General features: G+C 39.3%; 1 protein-coding gene and 1 long non-coding RNA gene across 2 annotated transcripts; both read left to right on the top strand.

Moving 5' to 3' along the window:
• The first annotated feature begins 1,555 nt into the window (after positions 1–1,555).
• LOC117238170 lies at positions 1,556–9,014 on the top strand. Its single transcript, XM_033502839.1, has 2 exons — positions 1,556–2,313; positions 4,286–9,014. The coding sequence occupies exons 1-2, from the start codon at positions 2,206–2,208 to the stop codon at positions 4,577–4,579; spliced, it is 402 nt and encodes a 133-aa protein (XP_033358730.1). The 5' UTR covers positions 1,556–2,205; the 3' UTR covers positions 4,580–9,014.
• Positions 9,015–17,041: 8,027 nt separating this feature from the next.
• LOC117238216 lies at positions 17,042–17,532 on the top strand. The gene is made up of 2 exons (XR_004494145.1): positions 17,042–17,128; positions 17,255–17,532. It is a non-coding gene; the product is annotated as an uncharacterized LOC117238216 (long non-coding RNA).
• The last annotated feature ends 1,962 nt before the right edge of the window (positions 17,533–19,494 follow it).

The following is a 19,494-nucleotide window of genomic DNA, read 5'->3' as shown; positions in this document are numbered from 1 at the left end:
ATCGTTGTAATAGTATCGACGATTCTGTTGAAACTAACAATAAGCCAGGTCTTACAGTTCCTTTATTGTCCGATGTACGAACACGAAACTACGTACTATCTACTTATAGTTAAGGAAAGAAGAAGAATTTACGAAATGTTAGAACAAAGACAATCCTGTTGTCTTTTATGGAGGCAAACGGAAGCAGCATAGTTATCGAATATATCGCGTACCTATACTTTCTTTCGGTCACTCAACAACAGCACGAAACAAACGAATTGCGTTTATTTAAACCAAGATCCCTGTACCTTTGCGAACGAAATAAATTTACTTTTTACAAAAATGATAATGCATGATCATTTTACGTCTCCGTATTATTTATAACTGTTGGAGTCGTCATAGTTTCAAAAATGTAGAAATTCAGGTCGTTACGTACCACGTTGGATCAAATTGCTGACAAACGAGATCGCGTTTGCAAATTATTGACTGTATATGCGATATCTAGATCTACCATATTTCTATTATTACAGTTTATATTTCCTTTATTCTACTGTTTTTTAGTTCAATAAAAGTTCGCAACCATGGAAATAATGCTAAACATTGGAAAAGCTTGTATTGTAACACATATATAATACTCTTGCGATAAGTTACCATTATTTTTACTGTTACATCTAGTGACCGACGGATGATACGATACCGACTGTAGATACGTGCACTCGATACTAACCGTTGATCAAGATATAAAACGTATTTCTCTCAATTTTACATGCAATTTACCAGCGTAGAATACATTTTTCTGGTTTGATCGGGTGGTACATTTGTCATGTGTTATCGCGCATCGATCGATCGGTAAAAAAATGATCGCAAATTGGGTAGAATTGGTTTTCTAATATATACCTATCGCGTACCGCGCAATTTATTTTAATATTGCATCACTATGTGCCAGCCAATTATTAACGTTCAACGATTATTAGCGGTTTGTTGTACGTCATTTCGCTACTAGGATGAAATTACGTCTCAAGGTTTCCGAACGCCAGCGTCAGCGCCAGCGCTAACGGCCAGTAGTATTCCGTATCGAATGAAAAATTTCGAAGGATATAATAGCTCAAAAATAGAAGCTGGCAATTCCTAATTATATCGCGAATAAGAAACGGATCGCAATGGATGAACGTGCATCGCACGTGTACATACGTATTTGGTATCTGCGTTTGAACGCGATGCAATTTGCCGTAAGGCGACCTTGAGAGAGCGGAAGAAAACAGATTTTTGCAGGAAGAAGCGAAAGGGTCGAGGACAGGCCAGAGAGGAAGCTGGGCGCTCGTTAGGTCGAAGCGAATCCTTTCGGAGGGAAGGAGACATTCCTACGCGTTGACGTAGATATATACCGGATCGGGGCAACGTATACGTGCGATCCAGCAGGAACCCCTGCCAGAAAAATCAATCCGGGACGTCATGCTGCCGTGTGTATCAACATTGGAAAATCAATGGTAACCTGTGACGTAGGAGTCCCGCCTCAGAATGGACCAATAGGGTCGGCCGCTGATCCCCACCATGGTAACCTTTTACACCTACCCACACGAGCAGCAGCGTGCTCATTCCGTAGCAGACTACCGCATCGACCGGACGCGCGTGATCGAGAACGTTGTTGAAAAGGCAGCACGCCGAACTACCATAAAAAACGACCAGCTATCCGTGAAAGCGTACGACGTGTATGCAGTTTTCCAGTCGAAATAGTAGCAACAGCGATTGGGAGAATCAGTTGGCAGCGGTACTAGCAACCACAACAACCTCAGTGACGAGTCATTGTTGTCGTCGACGACGGCGTCTAATCGCTCTATTGGAGTCAGAGAATCTGATCGAAACGAACACTGCGCGAATTTAGGATCGACTCGATTTTGAGACGAAAAACCTAAACGAAAAAGCGGATTCGAATCGCGACAAACGTTTCGCACACGCGTTCCGAAAACTGACTCGTCAATTCCCGCTACAAAGAGAAACTGTCTTGTCAATCTGGTGAAGGGAGAGCACGCAGTGGTTCAACGGAATTTCTTGGAAAAACTATCGACGTTTAGCGACGACAGGAACCGTCTGGTTTGAACTTTCCAGAAAAACGGAACGAGAAAGACAACTACTAGGTATAGTGCTAGGTAAAAGAAAAGGAAGACAACTTTCCGCGGAATAGAAAGAAAGAGAGTGTGTGCTCGGTCACGAGTGCCGGCTATCGAGATGGCGTTTATGATGCCCGTTATGAAAAACGAGTGGGACATTTACAAGACCAACCGCAGTCGTCGATCTTCCGAGTGTTCCAATCCTCAGGCCTGTCGCAGTAGAAAGGTGAGTGGTTTATCTGTTACAAATCCGCCTGAAACCGAACCTACAGAATCGATACAAACGGATCGAGTCACGCGTTCCGGTAACTCGAAGTTGGCGCGAAATTTTGTTCGCACGATGTGTATTCGATTTTCCATATCGTTACGGTAAGTTTCGAGCATTCGTCGCGCTTTTTCAGATAACGATATCGCGTGGAAACGATATTCAAAGACTCGAGAATATCGTTGTTAACTCAAGCACGTTGTTAACGCGTGCCGTATCCGAAATGCATTTCATAGATCGCACGAATTTCGATCACGAATATTTCTCAAGCGTGTCATATAGATACGTAAATACGTACAGCGGCGGTCGGAAATAATTTCACGGTCAGGCAGCGAATGGTCGATTACGCGCGACGAAAGTGACTCGACGACGGATACGAAACATTCCGGCGTTTATTGTGGCACATACCTATTTACACTTTGTGCGCGAGGTAGTCGCATTGTCGGCATTCTGGTAATGCTGACGAAGAAAACAGAACGGAAAACACGCTTGCTCGTGCGCTTTTTCGCGAGGAAATAGTTCTTTCCGCGCGTTCGCGACGCGACATTCGTAGGCATATCTTAGCTACGGCGTGATACATGGTTGCGCAACGTTTGTGCCTAATTTCGTAACGCATCGCGTGCGATAATCTTTTCGATAGTATCGCTTTGATCGAATCGCGAAATCACAACTCGATCTATCATCGATAAGGCTATTTAGCTAGACTTCCGGCGTCAAAGGCGAAATTCTTCCCAAGTTTCATCGCCGGTCTTTATCGCTTTATATCCTTCTAAATTTTACACCATCGATTAGCGTTCCTTCGAACCAAATCTTTTCGTTTAAAAACACATTCGTGTTTCGCCGATGCGTGTCGTTTTGAATCGCGGCGATATCGTCGTAGTCGTTGTGGTCGGGCAAAGTTCGAGAAGTGAGACCTTGCTATAAATCGCACGGGGCTGTGAACGCGTTAACCGATAATTACGTGTGTATGTATGTTGGACTCGATCGAGCATTTAGCCGAGTTTCAACGACCCGTGTTAACTTTCGATTTACACGACGTTATAGTGAATTTCGTAAAGCTTTCGAAATACTCGAATCACCGAAACTCAGCTGGCCATGTGTCAGCGTCTTTGCGGTATAGCAAGGACCGTTTGATCGGATGCTAATTCGTATCGGACGTAGAGCCACGCGCGAAGCCAAGAATCGAGCCAATTGCTCTCGTGATAAGAAATTACGTAATCGCGCGTAACCAAAGTACGTGAATCTGCGGCGAGAAATTCGTCGTGTCCGAGGTTGTGGCGCACGTGCGCACGTGCAACATCGATTACTCGATGCGGCGTGCTTGATTGCGAACCACTGTTCCATCGTAACGTTGCATCGAGGGCATTCGGCCTTGTCTGCAACGCAATGCAATGCTAAATTCGCTCCGCGAAGTACACGGCAGAAACAATACGTCGATCGTTTGCCGTATATCCAGTATGGGCGACAATCGGGTACGCGTTGCCTCTACGATTCTATCTATCTGCCCAAGTATCTACTTGTGCTTACCCGTGCCGTATTCCTACCGATATCGTCGACTCCTCGTACCTGCTCTTCGAGTTTCTCGGTCTAGTTTTCATCCTGGAACTTTTCGAACGCGAGATTATCAACGAGGACTTTCCATCAGGAAAGACGCGCTTTCGAGAAGATTATTGGGTGAATTTCTCCGTTGTTTTTGTTTCGGAAAATTCGAAAGCGTATACGCGTAGCGTGAAATTGCAAAGTATAGTGTAGAATATAAGAATGTTGTGAACCGAGTCGACCGCAGAAGATAGGACCAGATAGAAAGTGAAAGTAGTAGCTATGCAATGAAGTTGGCGCGCGTTTAGAATCGATATCATCCGATCGATACATTTTTAACGATTTCCGTGAGAACTTAAGTAAAGAATTAAGAAACGATTCGTTTTGTTCGCAGGTTTCGGAATGTTCAAAATCCGAGGGTCCATCGTTGTCTACCTCGCCAGGGTCAGACTTTCTGACATCGCCGGCTCACCGTTCCGTGCCCCTTACTTCTCGGCATTTCTCGAGAACGTCCTCGAGGGCGTCTCAAAGCTCGTTGCAAAGTCCGAGCAAGAGTACCGGTTCGTCTCCGCCGAAAACCGGCAGCTCTAACTCTCTGAACAAGTTCCACAATCGGCTGGTGGACAAGTTGAAAAGGTCGTTGAAAAAGGCCGACGATACCGCTGAAGATCAGCGAAACTTGTCGTGAAACAGTCAGGCGGTTTTGGGCCGGCCACCGATTTCCGGCTCGAAACCGATCGAGATCCGACGTACCTCTGCACCCGTTACCACGTCCGCAACGATCCACGAGGGGGTGGTACGATCCTGTCCGGATCCGCCGCCTTCGGCGTGGTAAAACAGCACGACAGCAACAAAAGTGACAACGACAGCAACGGGAATAGAATGGAACGAGCCGTAAGAAGAAAAAGTTTCCCGCGATTCGATTGCCAGTGACGACGATGATGATCGATTCTTGCAACAGTGGCATCTAATAAGAAGGAGCGAAGGACCACAAGCACCGGGAACGAGCAACAAGAAGGATCCAGTGAAAGAGGTACATAATCACAATGGAATTCGTCGTTATCTACGTTATCTACGTTGGCGCGTACGTTGGACTGCGTTTATTTCGCATTCATTTCGCGTTCATTTCGCGTTCATCTCGCGTTCGTTTCGTACGCGTATAATTGCATAGTTCGTGGCCAGTCGGGGTCGGTATAGGATCTTAATGTCCAGACCTAAAAGCTAGTTCCTTCATTGTACATATATTATTGCGCGTATAAAATCTCAGAAACAGCTCAAGCGTTACACGACCTTCGCTTCTTACTAAAATGACCAAAATTGTTCACGCTCTGTTCCTTTTCTCTCTCTCTCTCTCTCTCTTTCTCTCTCTCTTTCTCCTTCCTCTATTTTCTTTCTTTCTCTTTTTGTCTTCCTCCCTTTCTATTAAAGATGTAGCTAAAACAAAGTTGTATTTCGTTCGAGCTTCTTCCCACTTCTTTGGAATTTACTTACAAGATTCTTACTTTCCTTTTATCATTCGTGTAACGTCTAGCCAATCAAATGGTAACTGTGGTAAATATGTTTTTAAAATATTAGGGCAAGCAGAAAAATGGGCTGACTATGACGTGGCGTAAGTCGCGTCCGAGTCAAAGGAGTTCCCGTAGAGGTTCTCGCATACGACAACCGGAAACGCTTGTTTTCATCGTTAAGATTACTTGCTGCCTCCAAAGGGAATGTGCGTGCGTATATGCGAAAACTGCGAAAGGGTATACGAATGCGCATTATATACACGTACAATATAGGTGAGCTAGTGAGAGAACGGAGCCTAAGAAAAGACTTACTTATTTTAATCGTATATGTGTATATATATATACACATATATGCGTACTTATATGCGTAAATATTTATTTGACGCTTTCGTTAAACTTCGTCTCGCATAAAACTTAACGAACACGCGAGCAAATACTTTGTCTTCGAAACGATGCACGAATATATATATTTTTTTTTTTTATTTATAAAACGTTGGTCCCGCACGAAAATTGCTTATTTCAAACTTTCTTCCCGATTGATCCGTTTCTGATTTTTTGAGGTTGAACTCCCTGTGGTATCGTTTCGAGGTGAACGTATTTGCAATACATACGAGACTTATTTGCTAGTTTATATCGCAAAAAGGATAGATTTTTTAAAGAATCCTCGCAGTATGTATCCAAGTGTATCATAGCGGTTTTCCTTTGTCCCGCGCCCGAGGTACTGGATTTTGCTGTTTTGATTAGTCGTTACGAAGCGTTTGTTAAATTTCTTTATAGTATAATGATATATTAGTTGCGTCGAGATAAATGGTCGAGCCTGTTACTTGCTATATGTTGAGCAATCTGTTTGATACGGATAATCCTGGAATATAGAAACGAAAGTGTCCTCGAAAATTGGACGCAGAACGACGTCTTTCCAAGACATCGAATGAAATCCTAGAGATACTTTTATGTGCAATTCTACAAATACTAAATTCACGTTTTTTTCCTATCCTTCTCCTCTTTACCTTTGCTTTTATTCGATCGTCTCATACACGATGGAAGGTATTGAAAACCAAAGAACGGTATGATTGAAACGTCCTGCTGTTTCTTAAAAAAATTAAAGTTCATACGGAACTTTAACGACGATATAATTCGAGCAAAGTTACAGCAACGTATCGTTCCGTTTCATAATAATTGAACAGTATTTAATTACGTGTAAGATAAACAGAAGTTTGTTTTTTATATGCGTAATACGGTGACATCGTCTGCGTCCATCTATATATTACCGCAATTTTCAATTTTTCGAATAAGATGATCACGCGCTTTCCTTATCGTTTTGCGAAATTACGAAGTGGGAGCAATTATATGATACCGCGTGTAACTCTGTGATACCGTAAGCTATAAGGTAGAATTATTTTGCAACAATCATATAAAAGAAAAACAAAAAAATAAAAAAATGGAGGTAGAAGTTGGGGAAATGTTATTGTTACTACGAAAATTCGTACGAACGCTTCGATTCTCCGTCAATCAATGCGCGTCCTTTGATAGCGACAGCGACGAGTTCTTTCCTCGTTCAATAACAATGTTGATCCGAACGAGAACGAAGGGTCAAACGATTTTTCCTTAATTTTCGATCGAGCATGTTCTCGGGATAATTTATTTTCTAAATAGATATCGTTCAACATTAAATTCTAAAAGATTATCAAATTTGATATGAGAAGCACGTCGCCTAATTTTCAAGACGATTGTCCGACAGTTTTTCTTCTCTTTGTTTCCTTTCCTTTTTTTCTTTTCTTTTTTTTTTTTTTTTGTTCCTTTTTCTTTTCAATGAATATACGGGATGAACGAGGAAAGAAAGAACGAACGAACTAAGGAAAAGATCAGATCCGATAAGAATGAAAGGACTAATTCAGAAAAATTGCCGTTATATGTAAGACTGCTTTAGAGAACAGAAAAACAATAGAATTACCGATCTGATGTTAAAACGTGGTGCTTGACGAAGTGTTGGGACGCGCGAAGGGTCGAGAACGTTGCACGAACCTTGGCGAAATTTCGTTCCATCATTTCGTTGATTGATTTGTACTGATTAGGAACAATGGTGTTATTAGAATTTAGAGATTGACGAGATAATACGATCTATTTATTACGGCGGCCTCGGACCGCGGAGTAAACGTGGATTGGAAGCTTTGACCTCCTATCTTTTTGTATATAATATTTTTCCCCTTGATTCGAAATATTTACATAACGTTTATTACTTTTTAATTCGATTTATAAAACACTTAGCTGTACGTATCTTATAGTTTATCTGTTCCAGCTCGATCCACTTTCATTCTACGGTCACAATGTTCGCGCAACTATAAAGCTATATGAATATATACAAATATATTTATATATATTTGAATATGTACATACGTATACATCGACACACGCACACGCGCTCGTCGCGCGCCTGTTGTGTGCATATATACATATACATTATTCGACAATTTGACTATTTTTTGTATAACTATTGCAACTACGTTATGGTTATTCGTTATACCTCACTCGGGACATTTTGAGCTGATTTTTAGCGCGTGGCTGAGGAGATGGAGGTACGAGTCATGGGGAAACGGTCAGGAGCAATTTCATACGAAAGTACAAATTGATAGTTTCGGCTTGGATTGAGCGATAGAATCGAACGTAAATATCAGAAAATAATTTCTATCGCGTTTAGAGATATGCATGGTGAGCTTTATGTTGAAATCTATTACGTACCTTTTACGTATTTACTTAGGTATACTTTACGTATAATAAAACGGCCTGAATAACGCTTTTGTATTATAAGTAGAATATGCTCGCCGTTTCATATTTTGTCTAATATTTTTGCAGTGTAGAAGTAGAATTGTCGCTTTGGCGATTCAAAACGACATTATTCGTCGATATACATAGTATCGTTGATCCCTCAATGACTTTCTCCTCAACCATGACGATTGAATGTCACTGCCAAAATCCCCAGGATCGCATAAAAATATAACATCTATATACATACATGATAGACTTCACGAGCGGCTGTTGCTTTTTCCGCGGCAACCTGTTCGTTCTTTGCCACCACAAACCTCTATCATTCTCTCGCTATTTTTCGGTCTTATGTTGTGTATTTATTTTTTTTTCTTTTTATAAAATAGCAGCTTTTGTTATTGAAAAGCCCGTAACGCTCGTTCTTCAACGTAACTTCACCAAGAATGAAATGTCGGGTACATTATCGAGCTTCTTAATTTCTCAATATTTCAAGATTGAAAAAAGAAGAAATAACAAAATATACGATACTAAGCGAACGTTTGGAATTTTTTGTCAAAAACCTGTTATCAATCTTTTTTTTTCTTTTCCTATTTTTCTTTTCTGGACGTATATACGTACATGGACGTACAAAATGGAAAAGAAAGCGAAATGACGGGTGCACATTCCATGAATATAATTATACATGTATAAAATAACGAGTCCGTTAGCGTTTGTTAAGACATTCGAGTAAGATATTACAGGCGAACATTCAAGATGAATAATATATCTAAAGTTTGAAAGCTTACAATAGACTCGGTTCATCATTATCATATATCGTGATTTTTATGTCATGTTCAATAAATGAGTTTCAAAGTATTAACAGAGTATTTCTTAATTTCCTGAAGTATTTTTTTCCAAAGGTAAACCTGTGAAAGCGAAAGTTCCCACAGCTTCTTAGGATGCTCGCGTAATTTTTTCATACTGAGTCACGCAACAATTTCAATATGACGACAATTAGTTGCTTAATACGACGATGACACGTGCAAAATAGCATTTGATATTCGAGTTACGAATGAGCAATCGTTATGACTCATGATTATATAGAATTTTTCAAGTATGATTTACCAATAATATCGATAAGAATAGAAACGATCGCATTGATACGATCGACGAACGACAGACCGATTGTATCAGGCATCGGGCATTCGATCTTAAAAGTATGGCAGATATAAGAACGATATTAAGTTTTAAGATTGATTTGACAAACTTGTCGAAACCCAATTTGCAATCAAAGTTTCGTCGAACGATTTTCAGCATCGAAAATAAGGTAAGCTAAACGTATAGTCGAGGAAAATTTGGAAGACGGAATTGTCGACGTAACCGCCTGTTGCAGATAGCACCTATAGGCTGAAGTATGTATATTGTGAAATAAATCGTTCGTTCTAAAGAAAAAAAATATAAATTCATATTACCGGTTGGTATTTAAATGCATTGTGTTGGTAAACTAATCGATATATCGTCTTAACTGAAATAGTACCAAAAGGACGTTCTTCGAGTTCGTTATACTTTAAATAGAATCACCTTTGCCGTATCTGTAACACATTTACATAAATGTCGCGTGAGTACGTTGATTTTTCGATTGCAATCGACCTCCACACTAAGTTTTTTCGTTTATGCGGCTATTAATATCGTTAATGATAGCATAACTATGTACATACTTTATTCGTTTTATGTTTAATTTGAATGCACAAGCAGTCAGCTCGTTAGATAGATATACTTGGAGTTCTAAAAAATAAAATCTAACTAAAATGATACTTTGCGTTAAAATAACACTGTGTGAATGTAACTCAATCATACACGAGCCGCTTGTAAGAATACTTCCACGAGTTTCTTTTGATAATTGCGGCAAACTCGTTCTTTTCGTGATATTATTTGAAAAAGCCTAGAGGAAATAGTCGTATTTTTAGTTTATTCTGCGGTAGCTAACGTCATCGTAGTCGCTTGCAATCGTTACTTTGACGTAACACATGAATAACAATGAATCGTACGTAGAAAACTTCAACGAGATTTGCATTGTCAAAATTGTTATACCGTTTAGCCTGTTATTATCAGAAATTAAAAATGAGATAACACACGATCGACATTGCGCAACTGAAATTCACAGCCAATCGTTGAAACCATCTGCTGTTTACCATAGTCCGCTGCAATATTCGGATTGATCTTTTATGTGCTTTATGCTCAAATTTGAAGGCAACTTAATTCTAGTAAGTATGAAATGAAACTCGTGTTTCGATCAACTGATATCTCTAAATAAATTTAACGAGGTCAAGAGTAAAGAACGGCGTTAAAAAATATTTAGCCAGTGAAACTAAAAATAATTATTATGGAAACGACCGTAGTCGATAATTTTTACATATCCAATATGTCAAAGTTGTTGGAATCATTGGATCATGATGTTGCAATACATGGATATTCTCGTTATCTTCCACATACTAATGTAGAAACGAAAAAATAGCTTACTATGCGATGAAAAAAGCATTAATTTATCAACGCGTGATTTATGGCTATCATTCTCGATAAAATCATTGAAATAATAGATAATGGTGACATAGAGAATGATTCGAATTTACCCTACGAATGAATCGAAGATGCCTACCATTGGCATTTATACGCAGGCTGGACATCAAACATTTTGGATATGTCGAAATATGAGTACGGAAGTTGAATGCAAGTGGAAGGAGTTTCAGTGCGGAATAAGCGGTTGACTACGCCACTGGTTTTCACGAATGGAAATTTCCACAGCGTGAGGAGCCGCCGCGTACGGTGGTGTGTCACTGTTTGGTTTATTAGCGCGAAAATTGTACCAGCGCAACAGAAAAATACTTGGCGCAACTACGCGCGAAACACGTGAAAAACAATATCACGTGCATAGTAGTTCGATGCTTTTGTTCCATTTATGGCTGCAATTTACCCCATGACACGATCAACTCCGTTTCGGTTTCTTTCATATTTAGAAAATGCAGTTCTATCTAGGAATAACTAGAGGATTTGGACAAGAACGTCGAGTACAGAGATGCAGGAAGGAAGTTAAACAGCGTGTAGGTAGTCACCGGATGACACCCACCATGCATTATCTCGTCTCATTCCCATTGGCAAAGTGTAAGTAAGTATGTACATGTTGTGGGCTCATTCAGCCGGACAGCTTAGAAAGCTCGCATCCAACGTCTATCGACCGACTACATTTCATTCCGTTCTCCCCTCTTTGTTTCTTCATTCCCGATCAAAGCGATTCCTATCATTCGCATAGGTTTTTATTTATTTATTTATTTATTTACATTTTACAATTTATCCAGTAGGACATTTGGTAAAATATTATAGCTCAGTGATATAGCAATATAACACGTGGATGGCTACCCCCAGTGGGATACCATCTTCGAATTTGACAGATTTATTTCTTTAATCATCTCAGATAATACGAAGCAACTAAAGGACAAACTAAAAAAATTCTATTGGCTCACGGGCCGACGCACCAAACTAAACATACAGAATAAAATTACCCTCTACAAGACCGTAATAAAACCTGTCTGGACCTACGGAATCCAACTATGGGGAACAGCAAGTAATTCCAACATTGAAATACTTCAACGCTTCCAATCGAAAACGCTAAGATCCTTAATAGATGCACCTTGGTATGTTATCAACGAAACAATACATCGCTTCCTCAAGATACCCACAGTCAAAGAGGAAATAGCAAAATATAGCGACAGATATAGCAAAAGAGTCAACAAACACCGAAACCCCCTAATCATTGGACTACTTGATACGACGGACCAGATTCGCAGGCTGAAGAGGCACTACCCGCTAGACCTAAACGCTAGATTCAATTAGTTATCTAAATTAAGTAATATTCACTTATTTATAATACTTACTTATAAATTATACTTATCTATAATAAGTATTAACTTATTATAAATAATCAGCCATGTCACTGCGCCACGCCAGAAAAATTACTGAAAATTCTCAACGCGAGAATTGATTGTAATTTTAATAAATAAAATAAATAAAAATTTATTTCTTTAATGTGCTGAGTGTTTGTATGTTAGGTTATGTCCTTTGTGAGATCTGTTGGGTGTTTCCTTTTTCGTCTTCTTTTCGCATAGGTTAAATAACGATTTCTCGACTGGCAACCTTACGCGTATAGTGCGCTTCAGAATGGACAGGTACATGGGACGATTGTTAGCACCTTGTCCTTGATCGAAGAGTCATTGTTACGTCCCATGACTTGCTACACAAAGCAGACTCTAACCCCTGGGCAAGATGACCGCCAAATGTTTGAATATCTTTACTGCATTAGAACGTGAAGGTACGGGAAATCTGGTTTTTCTCGCGTAGATGCCTCCCGTTAGTAACCTTCTCTCAGGGGCAGGTAGTATCTTTCCTCCCCTTCCAACCTTGTAGCTTAGTCAAGTAGCAGCTATGTCCGTCGCCCTCACTTTCCTAAAGAAACATTGTCATCAACGAGTCCGCTTATCTCGTGTCCTTAGACACACACATCGCCAGTTTTTCTCCGCTGCATCATCGTCACAGAAGTTTGAGCTACTTTACGTTTTCTAGCCCGTCAACATTTTAACTTACAAATTATACTTATCTATAATAAGTATTAACTTATTATAAATAATTAGCCTTGTCACTGCGCCACACCAGAAAAGTTACTGAAAATTCTCAATGCGAGAATTGATTGTAAACTTTAATAAATATTAGAAAAAAAAACATTTTAACTTGCGATCAAATCTTTGTACACGCGATACACTCGCAGACTTGTATTCGAAGTTGTTAGAAATAAAGTGCGTGTTTTAATTTATTAACCAGGTGTTAGCATCAATTCAACCACCTCTATTATCCTAACCGAAATAGGGGATCGATCATTTCGTGGCGTCGATTATCAAATCGTAACGGGAATTTACGACTCTCGTTGGCGCGCTTCTTCGCAATTGCGTCTCTCCGCGAACAGTTGAACAGTCATGCTGTTGATGAAATCCTATTGATGCGATTGCGATAAAAAGGTAGGTTCGACGCGTGAACAATCTCGATTCAACAGTATTTAACCGAGTCGGTTTGCATACAAACGACTTTGCTTTAAATGCGATCTATTTAGGGAGACGAAGCTCGAGACCTTGCTATTTGTAGAACGATCGACGGCACGCCGAGTCGCATCGCGCTGTTCCGAAACGACCATGGTGGAAGAACTCGTTGAACTCCGAATGCGGTTGACGAGTTCAGAAGCACAGGTAGAACGCGGTTCGGAAAAGAATTCAGGTCGATGGACTTTCTGGCTGGTACGGAATAGGGTCGCCGATCAATACGTTTGTACGGCGATACTATTTCTAACTCGTTGTGAATTATTCTTAGAACACAACTCCTCTCACGTTGATTCGTTAACATGCAACATGGCTGGGAAATTCATGAACCGCGATCGACTTCTCTTCGTACACGAGAAGGCTCACGCGATCAAGCCGGGTCATCGGCTCAAAAAAATTATACTTTTTTAAACTTTACTCGCGACAACAATTGCTTTTTTCTTATGGTTTTCCTTCTGCTTAATCTTTTCAACTCGTTATCTACATACGTGTGAGCATGAACGCTCGAAATAATTGATCGTTATACAAAGGCAAGATAACGCGATATCGCTTGGATAATTGTTTCCTAAACCTTGCGTTTCTCTGATTAACTGATTCCTAGACCTCGCGTTCTTTCGAGTAACCGTCATACGATAGATTTGCACGAATTTCCAATCCGATCGATCGAGAATTGCTTTGTGATTAATCGTACAATCATTCGCGAGATAAGGAAGCAACATAAATAAAAGCCTGTTTTAAAAAGTTGCCGAAGCGTTGCAAGGTCCTCTTAAACCTAATCCAGACCGATAGGCGATTGTCTATAGACAATTTATACGTCGTACATACGTTCGTTTCTCCGCAGATTTTCCATGGACAACGTTATTCCACTGATTGGCTGCTAACAATTGTCTGTCAGTTTGGACTAGGCTGTAGGCGTATATATTTACAGGTATCGATTTTATGCTTAAGTCTAAAGAAATCCTTCTCGATCGAGCAAGGAGCCTATAGTGTAAATATTTCGATTGGACATTCTATCAATCTGTTTCGTATATTATATTGTATTACACAGAATAAAATTACCCTCTATAAAACCGTAATAAAACCTGTCTGGACCTACGGAATCCAACTATGGGGAACAGCAAGTAATTCCAACATTGAAATACTTCAACGCTTCCAATCGAAAACGCTAAGATCCATTATAAATGCACCCTGGTATGTCACCAACGAACTAACACATCGCGACCTCAAGATACCCACAGTCAAAGAGGAAATTTTTTTTTTTATTATTTATTAGAATTACAATCGATTCTCGCGTTGGGAATTTTCAGTAATTTTTCTGGCGTGGCGCAGTAACATAGCTAATTATTTATGATAAGTTAATACTTGTTATAGATAAGTATAATTTGTACTTAAGTATTGTAAATAAGTAGATGTTACTGAATTTAAATAACTAGTTGAATCTGTCGTTTAGGTCTAGCGGGTAGTGTCTCTTCAGCCTGCGAATCTGGTCCGTCGTATCAAGTAGTCCAGTGATTAGGGGGTTTCGGAGTTTGTTGACTCTTTTGCTATATCTGTCGCTATATTTTGCTATTTCCTCTTTGACTGTGGGTATCTTGAGGTCGCGGTGTATTGTTTCGTTGGTAACATACCAAGGTGCATCAATTAGGGATCTTAGCGTTTTCGATTGGGAGCGTTGAAGTATTTCAATGTTGGAGTTACTTGCTGTTCCCCATAGTTGGATTCCGTATGTTCAGACAGGTTTTATTACGGTCTTGTAGAGGGTAATTTTGTTCTGTGTGCTTAGGTTGGATTTCTTGAGTTTGTCCTTCAGTTGCTTTGTTTTGTCTGTGATGTGATTTTTCCAAGTTAGCCTCCTGTCCAGGGTCATGCCCAGGTATCTGACTGAGTCCTTGCTAGGAATTATTGTGTTGTTAATGGTGACCTGTTATCAAAGAGGAAATAGCAAAATACAGCAACAGATATAGCAAAAGAGTCAACAAACACCGAAACCCCCTAATCACTGGACTACTTGACACGACGGACCAGATTCGCAGGCTGAAGAGGCACTACCCGCAAGACCTAAACGCTAGATTCATTTAGTTATCCAAATTAAGCATATGCACTTACTTATAATACTTATAAATTATACCTATCTATAATAAGTATTAACTTATTGTAAATAAACAGCCATGTCACTGCGCCACGCCAGAAAAATTACTGAAAATTCTCAACGTGAGAATTGATTGTAATTTCAACAAATAAATAAAAAAAAATTAACTCTTTTGGATATTTCTTCTTTAACAGTGGGTATCTACTCAATTACTTTACACGACGGATCAGATCCGCAGGCTAAAAAGACATTACCCTGTAGATTTTTTTTTTTTATTTAATTCTTTACATTCACAATTTGTCCAATTTGGATATTTGGTAGAATTCTTTAGCTGTTTGATTATCATGTGGGTGGCTACCCCCAGCGGGATACCGTCTTCGTATTTGTTAGGTTGTGTTCTTTGTGAGGTCTGCTGGGTGTTTCCTTTTCAGTCTTCTATCCATGTCCTCTAGATTTAAGCATTAGATTCAGCTAGAATCAAACACACGATAATCACTTATTATTCACGTCATAGTACCACGCCAAAATAATTTACTCATAATTCTCAATGACAATTGATTGTAAAATAAATCCAAATAAAAAAAAATATTTCTTTAATTTTTTCTCGCATTGGAACGTCGCTATCTGTCATCCTCGTACAATTCATAACATTGTTAAATCAAACCATATGTATTCGATGTACTTCAGATTATCGGAAAACATCCCCGGCGTTTCGCTATTTATCGCAACGAGGAGTGTCATTTGTACCTGCTAAAACGGCACGACTTGTTTCTGAACTTATCGACATAGTTGGTAATAACACAGACGAATACCTTCAGTTATTAATAATAACAACCGTTTACCGACGAACGTCACTGCACGATAATACATCAACAAAATACCGCTTCGATATATATATATACTTTTTTCATAATAAATCGAATTAAACGTTACGCAATTTGTTATTTATCCTTTTAATTCCCACAATGTATATATATGTACTATTTTCATAGCAAATCGAATTAAATGTTATGCAATGCGTCATCTGTCTTTTTAATTCCCACAATGTTTAATTAGTCATCGCACATGAATCTTAGTATTTACGATATAGTACTAATAAGTACGATATACGTACCTACAGCCAAAATTATTAGCAGAAAGGTAAGTAAAGTTGGCACGTAGCAGGCTAAAGTGCTCAACTTCGAACAGGTTGACACAGATTTCTGTGAATTACTGGATACAAACGTATGTCTATAGGGATGCGAGTAACGTTAGGGTTAAAAGGTTATTTTACCGTTTGAGAATTATTTGCATTATAATCTCGAAGGAGGAAGTTTCGCGATTTCACGCACGGTGAACGTGAATTGTGTGTGAGTACGTTCGATCGACATAGCGTGTGTACTTATATGTCAACCAGCCTACCTTGTTATTTTCGGCGTAATAGCGACGTAGGTCGTCGCAGCGAGCGGCGCCTAGGGGTGCCGTGACGCGCCGTCTCGACACCCACGTGAACATTTTTGCAAGCACGCTGTCACGATCACTGCCAAAGCATGCAGTTGTGATACACACGATAAACCTGAGCATTGGCATACCTATAGGCGAACATTGTAATACCTAGAAACCTCCCACGGTAAGAGCGAGCGGATGTATAAAGGAGCCAGGCTACGGATGAAAGAATAGAAGGAGTTTAAAAGCGAATCAGTGCGTACTGTCATTCTGCCCGAATTTCTAACAAGTCTTTCGTTGTATACATCGTATACTTCTGCGGAAAGACAAGACTTATTGTTAGTACAAGATGTAACGCGCAGTTCGAATAAAATTAAAGGAAATAGCGAAACAGAGATTTAGTTTGTTATTTCTCATTTATTTTCAACGTTAACGTTTTAACATACAACCTCTTTCCGCTACAGATTTAGTGCGTATAGCACCGGCAGTTCCTTATCATTTATCCTTGTGATTAAATACTGACAACATTCACGTACTTACGTAGCTACAGCGATTCCGCCCCATGGAAGATCGATTTTCTTTCTTACATCGCCGTTTCTTGCCTCGATTCGGACATGATTACGCCGCTAATCAATTACATCAGTTGTTAATGTAATGCAAAATATTTGCAGTCTTTTACTGGCAATATAACCCTCCATATTAAAAAAGTGTATTGGAAGTCATTAAAATTCATTTTTATGAAGATTAAAGATTAATTTATCGTTGGAACGAGGAATCGGCTATTCTTTATGACGCATGTCAGTTATCAAGACAGCTGTCCACTTAACTTTCTTGTATAATTTATACATTATGTTGGTTCTCTTTGACCTATCCTAATCCAACTTCATACGTAACTACGTATACGTTATACATACGCAGATGTAATTAACAAACATGATAAATGCAGCTTTTATCTTCGTCGTGCGTGCTGCTAAATTTGGACTGCTTTTCCTGCAATTAATCGTATTAATAATTTCAATTTAGATTAAGACAATCCGTCCGCAAATTTTAAATCTTTGCGACTGGCGGTCAGTATATCGATACAGTGCATGCTCAGAGACGTCTCTAAACTATATGCGCTGGAAAGCAGTTTTAAAACGTATCCTTTATTGCAATTTGCACTAGTTTGCTAAATAATTCAGCAGATTTAGAAATAGCCGTATTTAGATAACAAGCAGTGAATCGAAAATATCATCATTATGATTCTTCATCGTGACTGTACATGTATAAGTTCTTTACTCGCGTAGTTGCTAATGATATAGACGTGCGTAGTTGACGTGACAATTCCATCTGCTTTTTATTACGTGCCCTGATTGAATTCGTACGTAACGCAACACGTTGCTATTTGACAGCTCTATCGCCGCGCACAAATACGCTTCCTGTTAACTGGATTATTATTAATACCTTTTTAAAGAATCTGGTAGATTTAGTGGATTTCGATAACGTAATCTAAATCGGATCTTTTAAAATTATTGAATTCTACAATACACAACTATTAAAAAAGGAATACCAGAAATATTTTGGTGGAAGCTTTAAACGATCGATTCGGATTTGAACAGATGATAACGATATCCCTCGAGGGACGACAAATTTGGTCGTACACTCGAAGATGGTATCACGCTGGGGTAGCCATCCACATGTTCGTTAGCAATTAAGCTAGAAAAATTTAGCAAATGTCCAGCTAGACGAATTACATAATTAAAAAAAAGAAAAAAAAATTTGGTCGTACATTTGCGTATCACGCATTCGCCACGCTTCGCTAGAAATGAAATGGTTTTTAATGACTAAGAACTAGCATTTTTTTTTATTTATTTATTTACATTGTAAAATTTGTCCAGTAGGACATTTGGTAAAATATTATATATAATAATATAACATGTGGATGGCTACCCCCAGTGAGATACCATCTTCGAATTTGATTGATTTATTTCTTTAGTGAGGTGAGTGTTTGTTTGTTAGGTTATGTCCTTTGTGAGATCTGTTGGCTGTTTCCTTTTTAATCTTCTTTTTATGTTTGATGTGTCGACCGTTTCCGCTACCAGCCGGACTAAGAACTAGCATGACTGTCAATCGTGAACAACCTAACGCAGTTTGAACTTAGATGCAATAAATATAATTGACACGACTAACGTCTATTGTGAAATTGACGTCAAAATAATCCCGCGATCTTATCAGGGGATTTCACGTATATAACGATTTTGATCGCGAGCATAGAAAATACCGCTGAACTGATAATTCGATCAAATGGTTCAACAAGGCAACAGGGAACAACTTAATCGCGCGAAATCGACTTGACCTTGGTACAAGATCTTGGATTCTCAACAAGGACAATATTATCTGGCTGGGGAAATTCCCTACTGCCGTCTGCCGAGACCGATTCGCTTTTTCAAGGGAAACCAGTCTTAACCATGTTTCTGTATCGGTTTTCTACCCTCCATACAGATGTCGGTGTAAGGTCTTGCCATCGACCGGTTACCGACCAGTTATGTAGCCGTTTAAAACTTGAAAATCACAGCACGAGCGCAGCATTTCATTCGTTTCAAATCGTTTTCTAACCATTCATCTTCTTAGAATTGTCGGATCACTAACTGTTCATTCATGCTGAATCATACGGATCATTTACAATTTATAGTGAATTATTTACCTGTTGAAATTAATCGAATAG

The sequence above is a fragment of the Bombus vosnesenskii genome, unplaced genomic scaffold, assembly GCF_011952255.1.
Source record: "Bombus vosnesenskii isolate JDL3184/JDL3185 unplaced genomic scaffold, Bvos_JDL3184-5_v1.1 scf7180000013444, whole genome shotgun sequence".
Classification (NCBI taxonomy): domain Eukaryota; kingdom Metazoa; phylum Arthropoda; class Insecta; order Hymenoptera; family Apidae; genus Bombus; species Bombus vosnesenskii.
Note: the sequence above shows the minus strand (reverse complement) of the source record. Positions and strands in the feature narration are given on the sequence as shown.

Excerpts from the sequence above, each read along its gene's own strand:
- LOC117238170 (XM_033502839.1), top strand. The coding sequence starts at position 2,206 with ATGGCGTTTATGATGCCCGTTATGAAAAACGAGTGGGACATTTACAAG. Across the intron at positions 2,314-4,285 it reads AGGCCTGTCGCAGTAGAAAG|GTTTCGGAATGTTCAAAATC; the intron begins GTGAGTGGTTTA and ends TTTTGTTCGCAG.